General features: G+C 34.4%; 1 protein-coding gene across 1 annotated transcript in view; it reads left to right on the top strand.

Moving 5' to 3' along the window:
• LOC148939204 (uncharacterized) overlaps positions 1–15,086 on the top strand; it is a 224,124-nt gene that overhangs the window by 37,252 nt on the left and 171,786 nt on the right. The window contains exons 4-5 of the mRNA XM_089107060.1: positions 10,507–10,642; positions 13,770–13,985. Coding sequence (XP_088963186.1) covers positions 10,507–10,642; positions 13,770–13,985 — 352 coding nt within the window. The remainder of the gene's footprint in view (positions 1–10,506; positions 10,643–13,769; positions 13,986–15,086) is intronic.

Raw genomic sequence — 15,086 nt, 5'->3', positions numbered from 1 at the left:
TTTTTGTGTATAGTTATCTTCATTTCGTTTTTAGTTTCCTCTGGTCATGACGTCATGAACTCTTGGTAATTTTTCTCATCTGAAACACTGAAACATTTAACAAAGCAACTTTAAAAAAATCGTGCCACAAGCCTACACCTGTTTAAAAAAGATAAATCTTTTTAAGAACTGTGAACAACTTCGCCTGAAGAAAATTTCTTAATCCGAAAAGATCAAGTAAGGCGGAAACAAGATCGATTTTTTTCTTTTTTTGTGTATAGTTATCTTCATTTCGTTTTTAGTTTCCTCTGGTCATGACGTCATGAACTATTGGTAATTTTTCTCATCTGAAACACTGAAACATTTAACAAAGCAACTTTAAAAAAATCGTGCCACACGCCTACACCTGTTTAAAAAGATAAATCTTTTTAAGAACTGTGAACAACTTCGCCTGAAGAAAATTTCTTAAGCCGAAAAGATCAAGTAAGGCGTAAACAAGATCGATTTTTTTCTTTTTTTGTGTATAGTTATCTTCATTTCGTTTTTAGTTTCCTCTGGTCATGACGTCATGAACTATTGGTAATTTTTCTCATCTGAAACACTGAAACATTTAACAAAGCAACTTTAAAAAAATCGTGCCACAAGCCTACAACTGTTTAAAAAGATAAATCTTTTTAAGAACTGTGAACAACTTCGCCTGAAGAAAATTTCTTAAGCCGAAAAGATCAAGTAAGGCGTAAACAAGATCGATTTTTTTCTTTTTTTGTGTATAGTTATCTTCATTTCGTTTTTAGTTTCCTCTGGTCATGACGTCATGAACTATTGGTAATCTTTCTCATCTGAAACACTGAAACATTTAACAAAGCAACTTTAAAAAAATCGTGCCACAAGCCTACACCTGTTTAAAAAGATAAATATTTTTAAGAACTGTGAACAACTTCGCCTGAAGAAAATTTCTTAATCCGAAAAGATCAAGTAAGGCGGAAACAAGATCGATTTTTTCTTTTTTTGTGTATAGTTATCTTCATTTCGTTTTTAGTTTCCTCTGGTCATGACGTCATGAACTCTTGGTAATTTTTCTCATCTGAAACACTGAAACATTTAACAAAGCAACTTTAAAAAAATCGTGCCACAAGCCTACACCTGTTTAAAAAGATAAATATTTTTAAGAACTGTGAACAACTTCGCCTGAAGAAAATTTCTTAAGCCGAAAAGATCAAGTAAGGCGGAAACAAGATCGATTTTTTTCTTTTTTTGTGTATAGTTATCTTCATTTCGTTTTTAGTTTCCTCTGGTCATGACGTCATGAACTATTGGTAATTTTTCTCATCTGAAACACTGAAACATTTAACAAAGCAACTTTAAAAAAATCGTGCCACACGACTACACCTGTTTAAAAAGATATATCTTTTTAAGAACTGTGAACAACTTCGCCTGAAGAAAATTTCTTAATCCGAAAAGATCAAGTAAGGCGTAAACAAGATCGATTTTTTTCTTTTTTTGTGTATAGTTATCTTCATTTCGTTTTTAGTTTCCTCTGGTCATGACGTCATGAACTATTGGTAATTTTTCTCATCTGAAACACTGAAAAATTTAACAAAGCAACTTTAAAAAATCGTGCCTACACCTGTTTAAAAAGGATAAAGCTTCTTAAGAACTGTGAAGAAATTTGGCTGAAAAAAAAATCACAATTTAAAAAGATCAATTAAGGTATTATCAAACAAGGTCGATTTTTCTTTGCTTTTTTTGTTATAGCTATCTTCACTCAATAAAATTATTATTTTATAAGGCTACATTCGTTTAAACAAAATAAAGCTTTTTAAGAATTGTGAAGAAATTTGGCTGAAAATAATTCTTAATTTAGAAAGGTCAAATAAGGTGTTATCAAACAAGGTCAATTTTTTTCTGCATAAAATTATTCTTAATTTAGAAAGGTCAAATAAGGTGTTATCAAACAAGGTCAATTTTTTTGTGCATAGCTATCATTATTCAATATAATTATTATTTCACAAGGCTACATCTGTTTAAACAAAATAAAGCTTTTTAAGAACTGTGAAGAAATTTGGCTGAAAATAATTCTTAATTTAGAAAGGTCAAATAAGGTGTAATCAAACAAAGGTCAATTTTTTTCTGCATAGCTATCATCACACATTAAAATTATTATTTCACAAGGCTACATCTGTTTAAACAAAATAAAGCTTTTTAAGAATTGTGAAGAAATTTGGCTGAAAAAAATTCTTAATTTAGAAAGGTCAAATGAGGTGTGATCAAACAAGGTAAATTTTTTTTCTGCATAGCTATCATCACACAGTAAAATTATTATTTCAGAAGGCTACATTCGTTTAAACAAAATAAAGCTTTTTAAGAATTGTGAAGAAATTTGGCTGAAAAAAATTCTTAATTTAAAAAGGTCAAATAAGGTGTTATCAAACAAGGTCAATTTTTTGTGCATAGCTATCATCATTCAATAAAATTATTATTTCACAAGGCTACACCTGTTTAAAAAAATTAAGCTTTTTAAGAACTGTAAAGAAATTTGGCTCAAAAGCATTCTTAATTTTAAAAGATTAAATAAGGTGTTATCAAACAAGGCCATTTTTTCATCTATTTTTGTGCATAGCCATCATCATTCAATAAAATTAAGCAATATAATAATGTATGTTTTACCCATTCACTGTTGACGGTTTAATAACATGTTGTCTGCCAATAGTCATGTAGCAATAAGTGAAACATTCAAATTGGCGCCCACATGACATTCAGCCATTTCTGAGTATCTGTTTTTCATGCAGATAAAAAGAAAACAACCTCACTTAGTTTGGAAGTTACAGTGTGATATTCAGTAGCTTAACAGAGGGTATAAATCACTTTTTTCTTCCTTCATAACTTTTGCCTGACAGCAAAATTGCGTATTTCTTCGTATAATTTACAATTTGAAATATGCACGGGGACTTTGATAGTTAACAGAGTCTCTTTAGACGGAGTATATTTTGGTACTGGTGCATTATGCGGACACCGCGAAAGAAGTCAAGTTTGGTTAATGCTAATGAAATAAAATAAAACAGGATGAATATATAATAGTTCTGAAACAAATTGGGGCTATATATTTGCACATTCGGGGCGGGGGGGGGGGGGGGTGTAAAGCATATCATTTATTAAATACGTAACCTAACCTAAGTACCCCCCCCCTAAACCCAAAAAAAAGCAGTTTCAATATCGTTAACGAAACTAAAATCACGCATTCTATTCTATCTTTCTAGAGTAGCCTTTCACAAATAACCCGTGTGATGGGTTTCATTTGGCGTCTCCTTGATTCATCATACAGATGTGTCCGGATAATACAACAGTACCATACTTTTATTGAAATATACAATTTTTGGGCTCAAAGGGGCCCAAATTGAGGCTCTTACCTGAAACTTCTAATTCTGGTCCCTTATCTTATTAAAACGGACATCAACCGCATATATGCATATTTATTTATTTATCTATAAGTTTTAGCAAAAACGGTACTATGTTTTTTTTTAAATTGAGACACTGCCAATTTTTTGGTGTGAAAGTGATTTAAATAGGTCACAACCATGGCAAAATTTGTTTAGGGTCTTGATTTTAGAACAAAATTTTTTTATATGAATGACGTCTTGAATACTTTGAATAGTTATAATAAATTTTGCTGAATATGACTGTCTGTGCTAAATACTTAAAAAGTCTTATTACATTTTAATTTGATTGTCGATAGTGCTGGATAATTATTCGGTATAAATATACAAAAAAGTATTCAGAAGAAAATAAAATAAATTTGTCTTGCGAAAGCGATGAAAAAAATGTCTTCACCGGGTGAATGGCCGTAAATTAGGGTCACGTTCCAAGATACTAGGGCCAATCTGATATTGGGGCTGTGGATTAATGACATGGGATTAATAACACGGATTGTGTTCCCGGGTTTTGTTACCTAAAGAAAGAATTTTATTTAAGTGAAATTGAATTTTATTTTACAGAATATAATTTTAAAATATAAGAATTAAATTTTATTCAATACGGCACAATTTGAAAGATCTTTGTAAATGACCATTTTTTTCAATTAACCCAGAGAGGGATCATCTGGACTAATCTCAGTGGAAAATTCTGACTTCCTATCTCCACCTCTATTTACAGCTATGATTATGCATATGCTTGTCACTGCGAAATTGTTGTTATTCTTTTCGCGTTTTTCCAGACGTGTCATTAACTAAATGACCATTTTCTTATTATTATGTATTATTAAATAATGTGTAGGATTTTGCCAAGACACGTGCTAATAAGCAATTTGGATAAACATCGTTGTGTATCCATCATATTTTATCAAAACATCGTAATTTCTACATCATCAGCCAAGGGTATTAACGCAACTGGGGTGACATGAGGGATTCCCCCTCCCAATATAAAATATATTTCCGGTAATTTTTTCCTTTTCCGGATAGTTCGCAAGCTAACAGATGGACCCACGATTTGATGCATCTTTTAACGCTCTTTCTGATTATAGTAATTTGCATTAGTTTTATTGATATATGTTAGATAGGCTGTGAAGTAATTATTTTTGTTCGTTTTAAGTTTCAACTTCGCTCTTTACTTTCCTCGGAAAAAACATTTTTTTTTTTTTAATTGAATTTAATTTAGAAACATCACTGCTAAGACCTCTTTTATTTATACGGAAATTATAAATTTAAAAGTGGAAAAAAAAAATCAAAACATAGTGTCGTTTGTTTTTGTTAAAAAAAAAAAAAAAATAAGAAAAATATATTTAAATTTTTGTTTTAAAAAAAAAAATTTATTAGCCCATAAGAAAGTATCTCCAGGCGAGTATCTAAGACGCAAAATGTTAACTGAGCGGTCAGGTTTGTGTATCGACATACTTGCGGAAAATTTTGCTAGCTCAACAAAAATGTGCCTTTAGACTTAGGGATTTATTTGATCTGTCCCTAAATAAAAAGGCACTCATTTCTCAGAAATGAATGGAAATTTCAAAAAAAGATCATTCCTTGTGTAGGTACGATATATGATACTATAAACTATGTTTGTTTTCATTTCAAAATTTTGGGAAGAATTAACTGAATTCTCCTAGAGAATTGTCTTCATTTGTACTTCTTCCTCTTTGGATGCACAATCTCGCGTATGGAGAGAATATTACGGTAGAATTGTCAAGTAAGTAATTTGAACAAGTAAGTATAACAATAAGTAACCCTTCTCCTATTATACAACTTTGAGTGGTTCCAGAACCACATGCCTACACTTCTCCAACCACTAAGTGGTAGGGTGTTGGGGCCAGGGGCGTAATTTGCTATGGGGCAGAGGGGAAAACTTCCCCTCCCAAGCCGTAGTTTTCCGTAGTTTTCCACTTCAACTTAAGAAGTGGCATGAAAAGTGTTGTTTTAGTGCTATATCACACTTACAGATGCTAGAATTGATAAACATCACATACATATGAAAAATAGCTTTCAAATGAGCCATTACACGTCACTCTAAAAAGTTCTGGTAACCCAATAGCCCCGCCTTTCCCACTTGAGACATAGCACCAAAAGTACCGTTTTTAGTGCTATTTGGAACTTGCTGATGGTGGAATTAATAGGAAGAACGTAGAAAGGGTCGTAATTTGTTATGGAAAAGGGTGGGGAGGGGAAACTGCCTCCTCCAGCCCCATGTTTGTCCTCCCCCTGACCTCCTTTTGCCCCCCAGCAGAAATTTAGTTTCTGCAAAAAAAAATTTCAAAACTAAGATAAGCCTGCATAATTCAAGTGTCCACAGAAACAGGTCAGTTTGCTAGTGTATATCTTTGTCTCTATGGTAATATATGGCTCATTTTTCAGTTTTCACTATCATTTTCACTTGATTTGGTTCACTTGATTTGGTAAAATTGGCTCCAACTTTGCCCCCCCCCCCCAGGATTATGATGAAATTACGCCACTGAACGTAGATATGAGAAATATCTTTTATATGAGCTATTAAAATCTGTCTAGATACCTGCGATACCAATGCGCCCAATAACAATACGCTCATACCGATACGCGCGATATCAATACGTCCGATACCGATACAGTGTGCAGCCCTTTCCCCAGGGACAATGCAGAGTCATATCATCGCTAAAGCCAAAGATGTTGACCATTGAACTGTGTTGAACAAAATAGCTATCTCAAAATTGTGATTGGATGACTTTGGGGAAGGGTGCCTCTAGGGAGGGGGGCTAGTTGCCCTCCAATCTTTTGATCACTTAAAAAACGTACTAACAAATTTAATTTCCGTTCGAATGAACTAGTACATACCTCTCTATGATGTTCTGGTAAACCGCTAGCCCTGCTAGAAAAAAAATAGGAGACAGATCAGTGCCACCCATGCAAAAAAGTGATTTTCCTTGTTGTTCAAGGAGGGGGACTGTAATTTCTCTTAGCAAGGTTTTCAACCATGCTGATTCGGATGGTGCAATTTTCATTTTTATTAGACGCCATTTTCGAGGGTTTTCAGGTTTTTTTGTGAAATTACCATAGATTGCTTTTCGCAGTAAACTTTTACTTTTAAGACAAAACAAAATGCACCTGCCGCTGCATTTTGCAGCTACCGCTGCATTTTGGACAAACCAAAATGCAGCTACCGCTGCCACCAGCATGTTTCAGCCAGCGAATCAATCGAGAAAATCTACCATATTTTCTGGTTGATGCATTACTAAGAAGTAAAGAGTGAAGCTTTGAATAGGTTTGAGTGGATAAGTAGAAGGAGCTGTGTTGGTCTGAGGTGGCTTGGTGCTGAAGTGAGTAGCAGTAGTAGTATTAGTAGTATAGCCCCTCATTCTGGTGTTCTCAGAAAATAATTAAGGGGGGCTGAATGGGGGCTCCCTGGGCCAACCAACGAAAATCTTTTTTAATTTCCTTAGAAAAACCGGTATTTTAAGAAAAGGCGAGGGGGGCTGAGAGTTTAGCACCTCCTGTGGGTGCGCACGTGGCCCCTCATATAAACCTGCTTTCCAAGTTACATCTATATAACTAACATGGCTAAGTAGTGAGTTGTGTCTACGATCCCTAACGAGATGTCGATTAGCAGTTAAAAGAATGCTATAGAGGATCTGATCTCTAGTGGAATAATTTCGTCAAAATCCTGGGGGAGGGGGCAAAGTTTGAGCCAATTTTCTCAATCAAGTAAAAATGACAAAGTGGGCCATATAGTAACAAAAAAGGTAGAGATAGACTAAAGAAAACTGATCCGTTTCTGTAGATACTGGAATTATGCAGGCTTATCTTAGTTTTGACAAGATTTTCGGAGAACTAAATTTCAACTGAGGGGGAGGAAAAAAGGAGTTTGGGGGCGGGTAAACTCAGGTCTTGGGACAGTTTCCTCTCTGCCCCATGGCAAATTACGCCCCAGCTGATCTCGTGGACATTTTGAAGTAAAAAGTAAAATAGATAGGGAGGAAATTAGAAAAAAATAAAGAGATTTACTAATAGATCTAGCAAAGGGATGAAAAAGCGACTAAGAATACAATAAGTAGGTAAATATAATTCCCTCTGTTTTGGGGATTTGCTTCAGGAGAAGTCCGAATCATTTTATACTAGGTTACACTATGGAACGCGGTGAGTTGTTAGTAGTAGTAGTATATTATGGAACATATATCGATATATCTATCAGTCTAAGTTATTTCTAGTTGGGGACTATATCACATATTCACACAGTTTTGAGTCGTGGGAGTTCCCCCCCCCCCCACACACACAATACGATACGATAAGTATGAAAAACTATAGGAAAGCCCGTAATTGATTAAGAAACACTTATTTTGCATAATATTTCAGATTTTGGAAGATTGCTAGACCCCTAAACCCTCCCCTCCCCCTTGGCTAAGCAACGGCAAATATATTAATAAACAAATATTTACAATTACTGATTTGGGTCTACTCAGTCGGCTAAGCTACCTCAACTCCTATATATTGAAAACAGTATAAAGCTGCGAAGGCCTCAGTATTACGAGAAATAAGACAGTTTTAGACAGCGTTTGACACTGGGTTTCCCTCAGTTGGTATATTTTGGAGGTTTTAGGATTATCTTAATTTGGACTTAGGGGCAAGCTAAGGTCTGAAAGGATCTGAATGGCTCCGTCCTTGATAATCATGACTCATGGTACATGATTCACAAGCATATGAAAGCTGAAAAGTATTAAATCCAGCCTGACCAGCTGTGCAGTCACAGATTTTCCAGTGCCATACCGCTTGATCTATGGCTCCTTAGCAATACCACATCCAAGGGCAGGGACACCTGTTTACCTCATCCCCCCCAAAAATTTTCAACTCGTAAAAACATAAAAAATTTGATTTTTTTTAATTCCATATTCCCGGCGCAAGGTGCTTAAATGCATCTGATATGCCGCTATTCATTTATCTCGTTCCGAACCCTCAAGGTTTTACATTTCTGTTGAACCTTCTTTCGAAGGAGTCAACAGAGGGATTTGCAGGAATAATATCCCCAGGAAAATCATTCCAGATAGAAGTGCAACGCAGGGTGAAGCTTTTCGTTAAGTATTCGGCGTGTTCTCCTTTAGATAATTGAACGGAGCTATGTGTCTTCGCGTCTGCCTTGTCTGTTGAACAAAGGGGGGAACAATGCGAGAACACTCGTCTGGGGGAGGCGAAATCATGTACTTAAAGAAACCAGCCATCGACGCTACATCAATTCTTTCATTTAGAGCCTGGAGCGAGTCCTGAGCAGAGGCGCAGCCCGCCTTGTTTGCCCTATTCTGGATCTTCTGAAATGGCGCCAGCAGCGTTTTTGGCACACCAGCATCTAGCAGGTATCCATATTCAGCTGTGGCTCTGACGCAGGACTTGTAAAGTGGGATAATTGAGCTGGATGGAAGAAGGTTTTTGCAGTGAAGAGTAACTTTGAGCTTGCTTGCGCAGGAGGTTCTAAACTGATCATGGTGGTTATTAGTAGACGAGGTAGACGAAGCTCGTCGAATCTCTTTACAGTTTCATTTTTGAAAATGAAACTGGGGTTTTCACGCGGCACCTTTGATCGGGTAATAAGAAGCGGCTTTGGTTTTCGATGCATTAAAGCACATTAACATATTTTGGTTTGTTTTTTAAAGTTTTATCCCCCCCCCCCCCCGAAAAAAAAACCGGATACACCCTCGCTCTTTAGACTCAATTAAAATGAAACTTTAGTGTTTACCGATGTGCTTCAAACCTACAAAAATCTTGTGCTATTATCTGAAAAGTTTATAATTTGACGTGCATTGATTTTTTTATTCCCAGTTAGAGCATATGTTCTGAGCCACGCTCCGAGCCACTTGAGGCCAATAGAGCTACGCACCCTCACTTTCCACCTCGCTCTACTAAAAAGTGCTTACCAAATTAATCCTCGGAAAAATGTTTAGCGTTAATCGTTTGACTAATGTGATAATTACTAATTAGTATATTAATTAATTTGATAACTAATTTATTTAATAACTCATTTTAATACTAATTTCTGCACAACTTCCTGTATTGTTCATAAGAAGGATTTGAGCATCGCTCGTCTTCTTGCTCACTAATTATCCTGTTTACTATTAGTAAAGCTACCTGCTAATGATTTCCGTAAATTTAAACATTGTCGGTAATACCAAATATGCTAAATATTAGTCCAAAATTCTGCCTCTCAGTTTTGTTTCTTGATGGGGCCTTGATGATAGCACCTATAGAGGTTAGGTGCGTGGTTCTGTGACTTGTATAATAGGATTACACTCCTTTACTACTTTGACCTCCCAAGTGTTTTGCCCAGTTCCTCTTTAGATTTTGAAAACATATTTTTTCGTATATTTATCGAAATTTTTTTTTTTGTACTTTCGCTGAAAAAATTAACTTTGAAAAACACGTTTTTGAACCCCCACCCTCCCTACACTCCCATGTGTACCACTGACTTAAGTAGTATATATTTTATCTCTGATTTCCTTCGGTCTTGTGAAGTGAATATAATATAGATTAAATACCTTTCTCGGCTGTTCAATTAGAGTACTTTATGACAGATATGAAAAAAAAATCCCCCCTCTAGATCTTGAAATACATGTCTTTTTGTATTTTCATCTAAAAAAAAGATCGTTCCGTCTTTTAGCTGACACCATTTGTATTGGTCAATGGCCTCAATTCATAGAAATTAGAGGGCAAGGCTGTTTCCTGAGGGCTAGGCGGTTTGAATCTCCCCAACCCCCGAAATACTTTTACGACTCGTAAAAACGTAGCAAAAAATCATCTTGTTCCATTTTTAATTTTTTTTTTTCTAAACCCAAAACCATATTTTGTTTTAAAATCGAAAAATTCAAGCCTGCATTTCTGTGAATTGGTTACCCTGGTCAAAAATAAGGTAATTTAATCCTTTTATAAAGAGGTTTTTCCCCTGTCGTATTACCTTCTGTAATCTAAAGAGGTATATGGGTGTATAATAATTAATTTTTTTATGTATGGACAACGATCAGAGACATAGTAATTCATACCTGTCTTCTGCATGTTCGCCCGTCAAAACCTGCTGATTTGGATATTTTTTTAGGTTTTTGAAGCCATGTCGAATGAGTCAAAACCTTTTTACGAAGAATTAATAGATGTATTAAGTCTTTTAAAAAGTGGAACTTCGGAATTCAGAAGATATTTTCTTCAGGCTGATGTCTCTAAGTACTTTATAAACGGTAAGTGTCTCTAAGTTGTAAAGTTTCTGGGTTCACCTCTCTGTGAATTGTCTACTTCTCTATAGTGTTGTACTACTTTGTAAAGTGTGACCTCTTCTCTTTGGAGTCTTATGGTAGCGTTGGTCTATTATCTGGGTTCTACTGGCGGAGGATGTTTAGAGTCTCTAACCATCACATAGTTTATGTTTAGAGTATAAAATGTTTATTTATACATATGATACAGTGAATGTACATATGGCGAGGACAGATACAGAATTAGAACTGGTTCAAGTACTCTAAATTGGTAGCTTATATTCAGCACAATATGCAGATACACATCAGGACATTTGACAAAACTGCTCTATTTCAATCTTTCAACTTCTAGGAATTACAGCAAATATTCAGAATTAATATAGTTATCAAGGAAATGGGATTTGACTAGGAAATGTACTTTTGACAGATACTTAGAATTTAATAATATGTTTCAACCCAGAAAAACCCACTTCCAGAGTTTAAAAAGTACTTTATAAACGGTAAGTATCGTCTTGATCAGTGAAAATGCCTAAAGTAGGCAAACTTAGGCTGTATTCCAGGGTAAACAAAAAACAATTAAAATTACGAAAAAGTAACTTTTTTCGTTTCATCTGACGTTTCGTAGTAGCTGGAACAACAGAAAAGTAACTTTGAATTTACTTTTTTAGTAACTTTTAAAAGATAGTTAACGATTATCTTTAGTGAAGTAACTGTGCATCATCATCATCATTTCTATGAATATCAGTTTGAAACAAATTAGAAGTATTATTAGCTGAAATTATGCTGGAAGAGTAATGAATACAATTGAAAGTTTTCTTGAATACAGCCATAGGTGCGGGGGAGTAGCCAGTGGTAGAAGAAAGGTTCCTTTCTCTAAAGCATGGCAATTGACAAACTAAAGGATTAAAAGTCAAGAATGTCTTTCAAATGGCTATTAAAACATATTTTCAACAATCTCAGCCCCCCCCCCCTTGAAGAATTGTGAATCTTTATCTTCTCTTCCAGATAAATAGTAGGAGCCCCAGTTGTAGAGGAGCGCACCTGAAACTTCTAATTTCTAATAACACCGAGGGTTCCCTCTCTCAGAAATCATTTACACACCAAGGGGTGCATGCCACGCGTGGCGGAAATGTGCCAAGCGTTTTGGGGAGTTTACCAAGCGTAGCTGAACTGTGCCAAGCATGGCGGAACTGTGCGGTACACGTGGTGTTCCGAGATGTACAACAGTGGCGGGAAGTCAGCGCTCCTTCGAATAACACGGACAAAATTGGAGATTTTTGAAAAGCGGGTTTTAATTCCTATTTTAAGAACAGTTCTTAGCACTCGCTCCCTTCCTCCAACAAGAAGGAATATTCTCGTATCAGTGTTGGATCTCGTATCAGTCCTGAGGTATTTCAGGGTTTTTACAGAGAAAATAAATCACTTCATAGTTATAGTACCCGCAATGCTGACAATCTGGTCACTGAATACAGAAGTGGAACTAGAGCAGGTTTTTCTGTCAAATATATAAGTCCTAAAGTCTGGAATTCTCTTCCAGTGAACATTCGGGTGGAGGAACACCTTGGTTTAATTTAAGAGAAAAATGAAAAAAAAAATTGGGTCTTGGTTCATAGATTTTTTTTTTCTTTTGATTAGAGATTGGTCATAATTTGATTGTTTATTTATTATTATTTATTTCCACTTTCTGTTTGTTTTGTTCGTTTTTTTTTATTTGTTAAGTGTTTGTTATATATGTGGTCGCCCAGTATCAAGTGCTTTTATGTCTTTCTTTAGGCAACTATTCGCACTGATCCCGTATGTTATATCATTTTGTAATAAACAGAATTGAATTGAATATCAATAGTAGAGTCAATTACCTAATGGAAAATATTTTAATACCATAGCAATTTTACGTCTGCTCTCCCTTTTAAGCCCAACTTTTGAATTTTTTTTCCCGGAACTTTGGGAACTTATTATTATTTAGCTATCTTCAGTGTTTTACCCGTACAAGTTTCTTATAATAAATATTAGAAAGGGTTCTGAAATAACTCGGGGCTTTAGCATGCCTCTTCAACGTACCCCTTAAATCCTTACTGAGGGCATTTTGCGTCTCCGAATAGTGAGAAGCGACAATTAACGAAAGTTGTATATCGAGACTATGAAGGTCCTTGCATTGGCCCTATGGCTGGAGGGACCAGACCTACGTAGTATTATGTATGTATTTTCAAACGGATTTTTACATTGATTAAGGTAATTAAACCAGTGGTTTATTAATCAAATTTATGGATAAAAATAATTAAATAAATAATTATAATTATATAAAAAATAGATGATAAATAAAAAACTAATTTGCTAATCAAATAAATTTAATTAATAATTAAATCAAATCATATTTTTTCTGTTTCGTGTCATTTCATCATATAGATGACTGTGGTTCATCAGAGGGCAATGTTCAATCGCCCTTTGATCCTCCTCGTCTATATTGCCCTGCTGATCCCTATCAGAACAACTTTCCAAATAGTTTATGGCAATTATCTCTGAAGTGTGAAAACGCCAGATACGATTGTAAGTGGCGATATTTAAAATGGAAAATTGATAATACTGGTATACAAGAATCACTTTGGAAACACTTTATTTTTAAAGCAACAATAGCCTTTTAAAATATTAGTTCTCTTTTAAATAACTAAACTTTAGAGTGAACAATTTTTATTTGCCTAGAACGGAACTAAAAGGATCAACATCTGAGAAAACCATCAAAGTATAGCTTGAGCGTAGGTACAAAGGAGTCTTCAGGCTATTCGATAGTTAGGCTACTAGAATCAATGTCATCTATGTTTTTTACTTCCAACACTTTTGATTGGTCTATTGAAACTATTCATGATTATTTGCCAGCCTTACTAGCCTTTTAATTAATTACCAGCCTTAGTGACTGAAACTAATGTGACAGAACTTGAAGGCTGAGCGTTACAGATTCCATAAGGCGGAAAAAGCCAGGCCCTGCTTCAAGAAGAAGAAGAAGAAATTTACTCTTTTTTTCTCCTGTACCCTTTTCCCCCTTTTGTAAATTATCTATCATAATAGTTGTATAATTGAGTGTGTTTTTTTTATAATGTCTTTGAATAATTTTGGGTTTCAGAGGGCGAATATACCGCATTTATTCCGATGGATGATGCGTTCCGAAAGTGGTATCCCATAGACTGGGGTTTTAACCCTTTTGAAGTTCCTGAATTCGTCAGAGTGACTATTCTTAACCATATCGTCGTCGGAAAAGTCAAACAAAGTTCAGTTAAAGATGGTGGAATTCTCACTACTTTGGGAGGAAAGCAGATAATTATCAAGAAAAGCTCAAATAGTAAGTGAATTTATATTTTTTAAAAAGTATTCTAAGAATAGAATTGTTAAAAGGGTCATTCAGAAGCTAAATTAATTAGGCCCAGGCTTAATCTTAACTTTGTACCTAGATAAAAATATTCTCTGAAAATAGGCACCAACGCCGGAAAATGGCGAAAACACAAAAATAAATAAAACTTGATTTTTCAAGAACATCTTGGTCGACGGCAGCCGAAAATGAGAAAAAAAATTTAAAACTAATTTAACATGCAGATTGAAAAATACAGAAAATACAAAACAAGAACAAAGTTAGAAATATCTGGGCATACATAAAAAACAATTTTTAAATAAATAAATCCCTATAACTTAGAATCCCTGACTCATCAAGAACAAGATGTTTCAAACGACAAACAAACGAACCAGACAGTCCTGAAGTCGTAAGTCTTCAGATTGCCGCAGGTAAGTCTTCAGGTTGCAGTAGACACTGCAACCTGCGCGGTCACAGTGTAAAGTAATCGTGTGGTCAAGAACATCTTGGTCGACGGCAGCCGAAAATGAGAAAAAATTTTTAAAACTAATTTAACATGCAGATTGAAAAATATATATATATATATATATATATATATATATATATATATATATATATATATATATATATATATATATATATATATATATATATATATATATATATATATATATATATATATATATATATATATATATATATATATATATATATATATATATATATATATATATATATATATATATATATATATATATATATATATATATATATATATATATATATATTATATATTTTTTATATATATCTTATATATATATGAAATATATAAGCTATAATTTTTGTTGTTTACGATTCAAATAACCCTTTACTTCCATCAGGACAACGTCTTTTCTATTCCAATACCTAACCGATATTCCGATATTCATAAGGAAATTCCTTAAAAATGAAAATTAACACTGAACAGTTCGGTGTAACACCGAACACCAAACTAAGTTTTTCTCTTTCTTTTAAGAAAGGTCACCAAATCTAAAACGTAGTAAAAAAAGGCACTTTTTATATGGAAACACGTAAATAGAAATCAAGAGACCTTAA

Source organism: Artemia sp. Qi Xiang Cuo, chromosome 21 (genome assembly GCF_049724085.1).
Source record: "Artemia sp. Qi Xiang Cuo chromosome 21, ASM4972408v1, whole genome shotgun sequence".
NCBI classification, from domain to species: domain Eukaryota; kingdom Metazoa; phylum Arthropoda; class Branchiopoda; order Anostraca; family Artemiidae; genus Artemia; species Artemia sp. Qi Xiang Cuo.
This window is presented reverse-complemented; position numbering and strand designations above follow the sequence as displayed.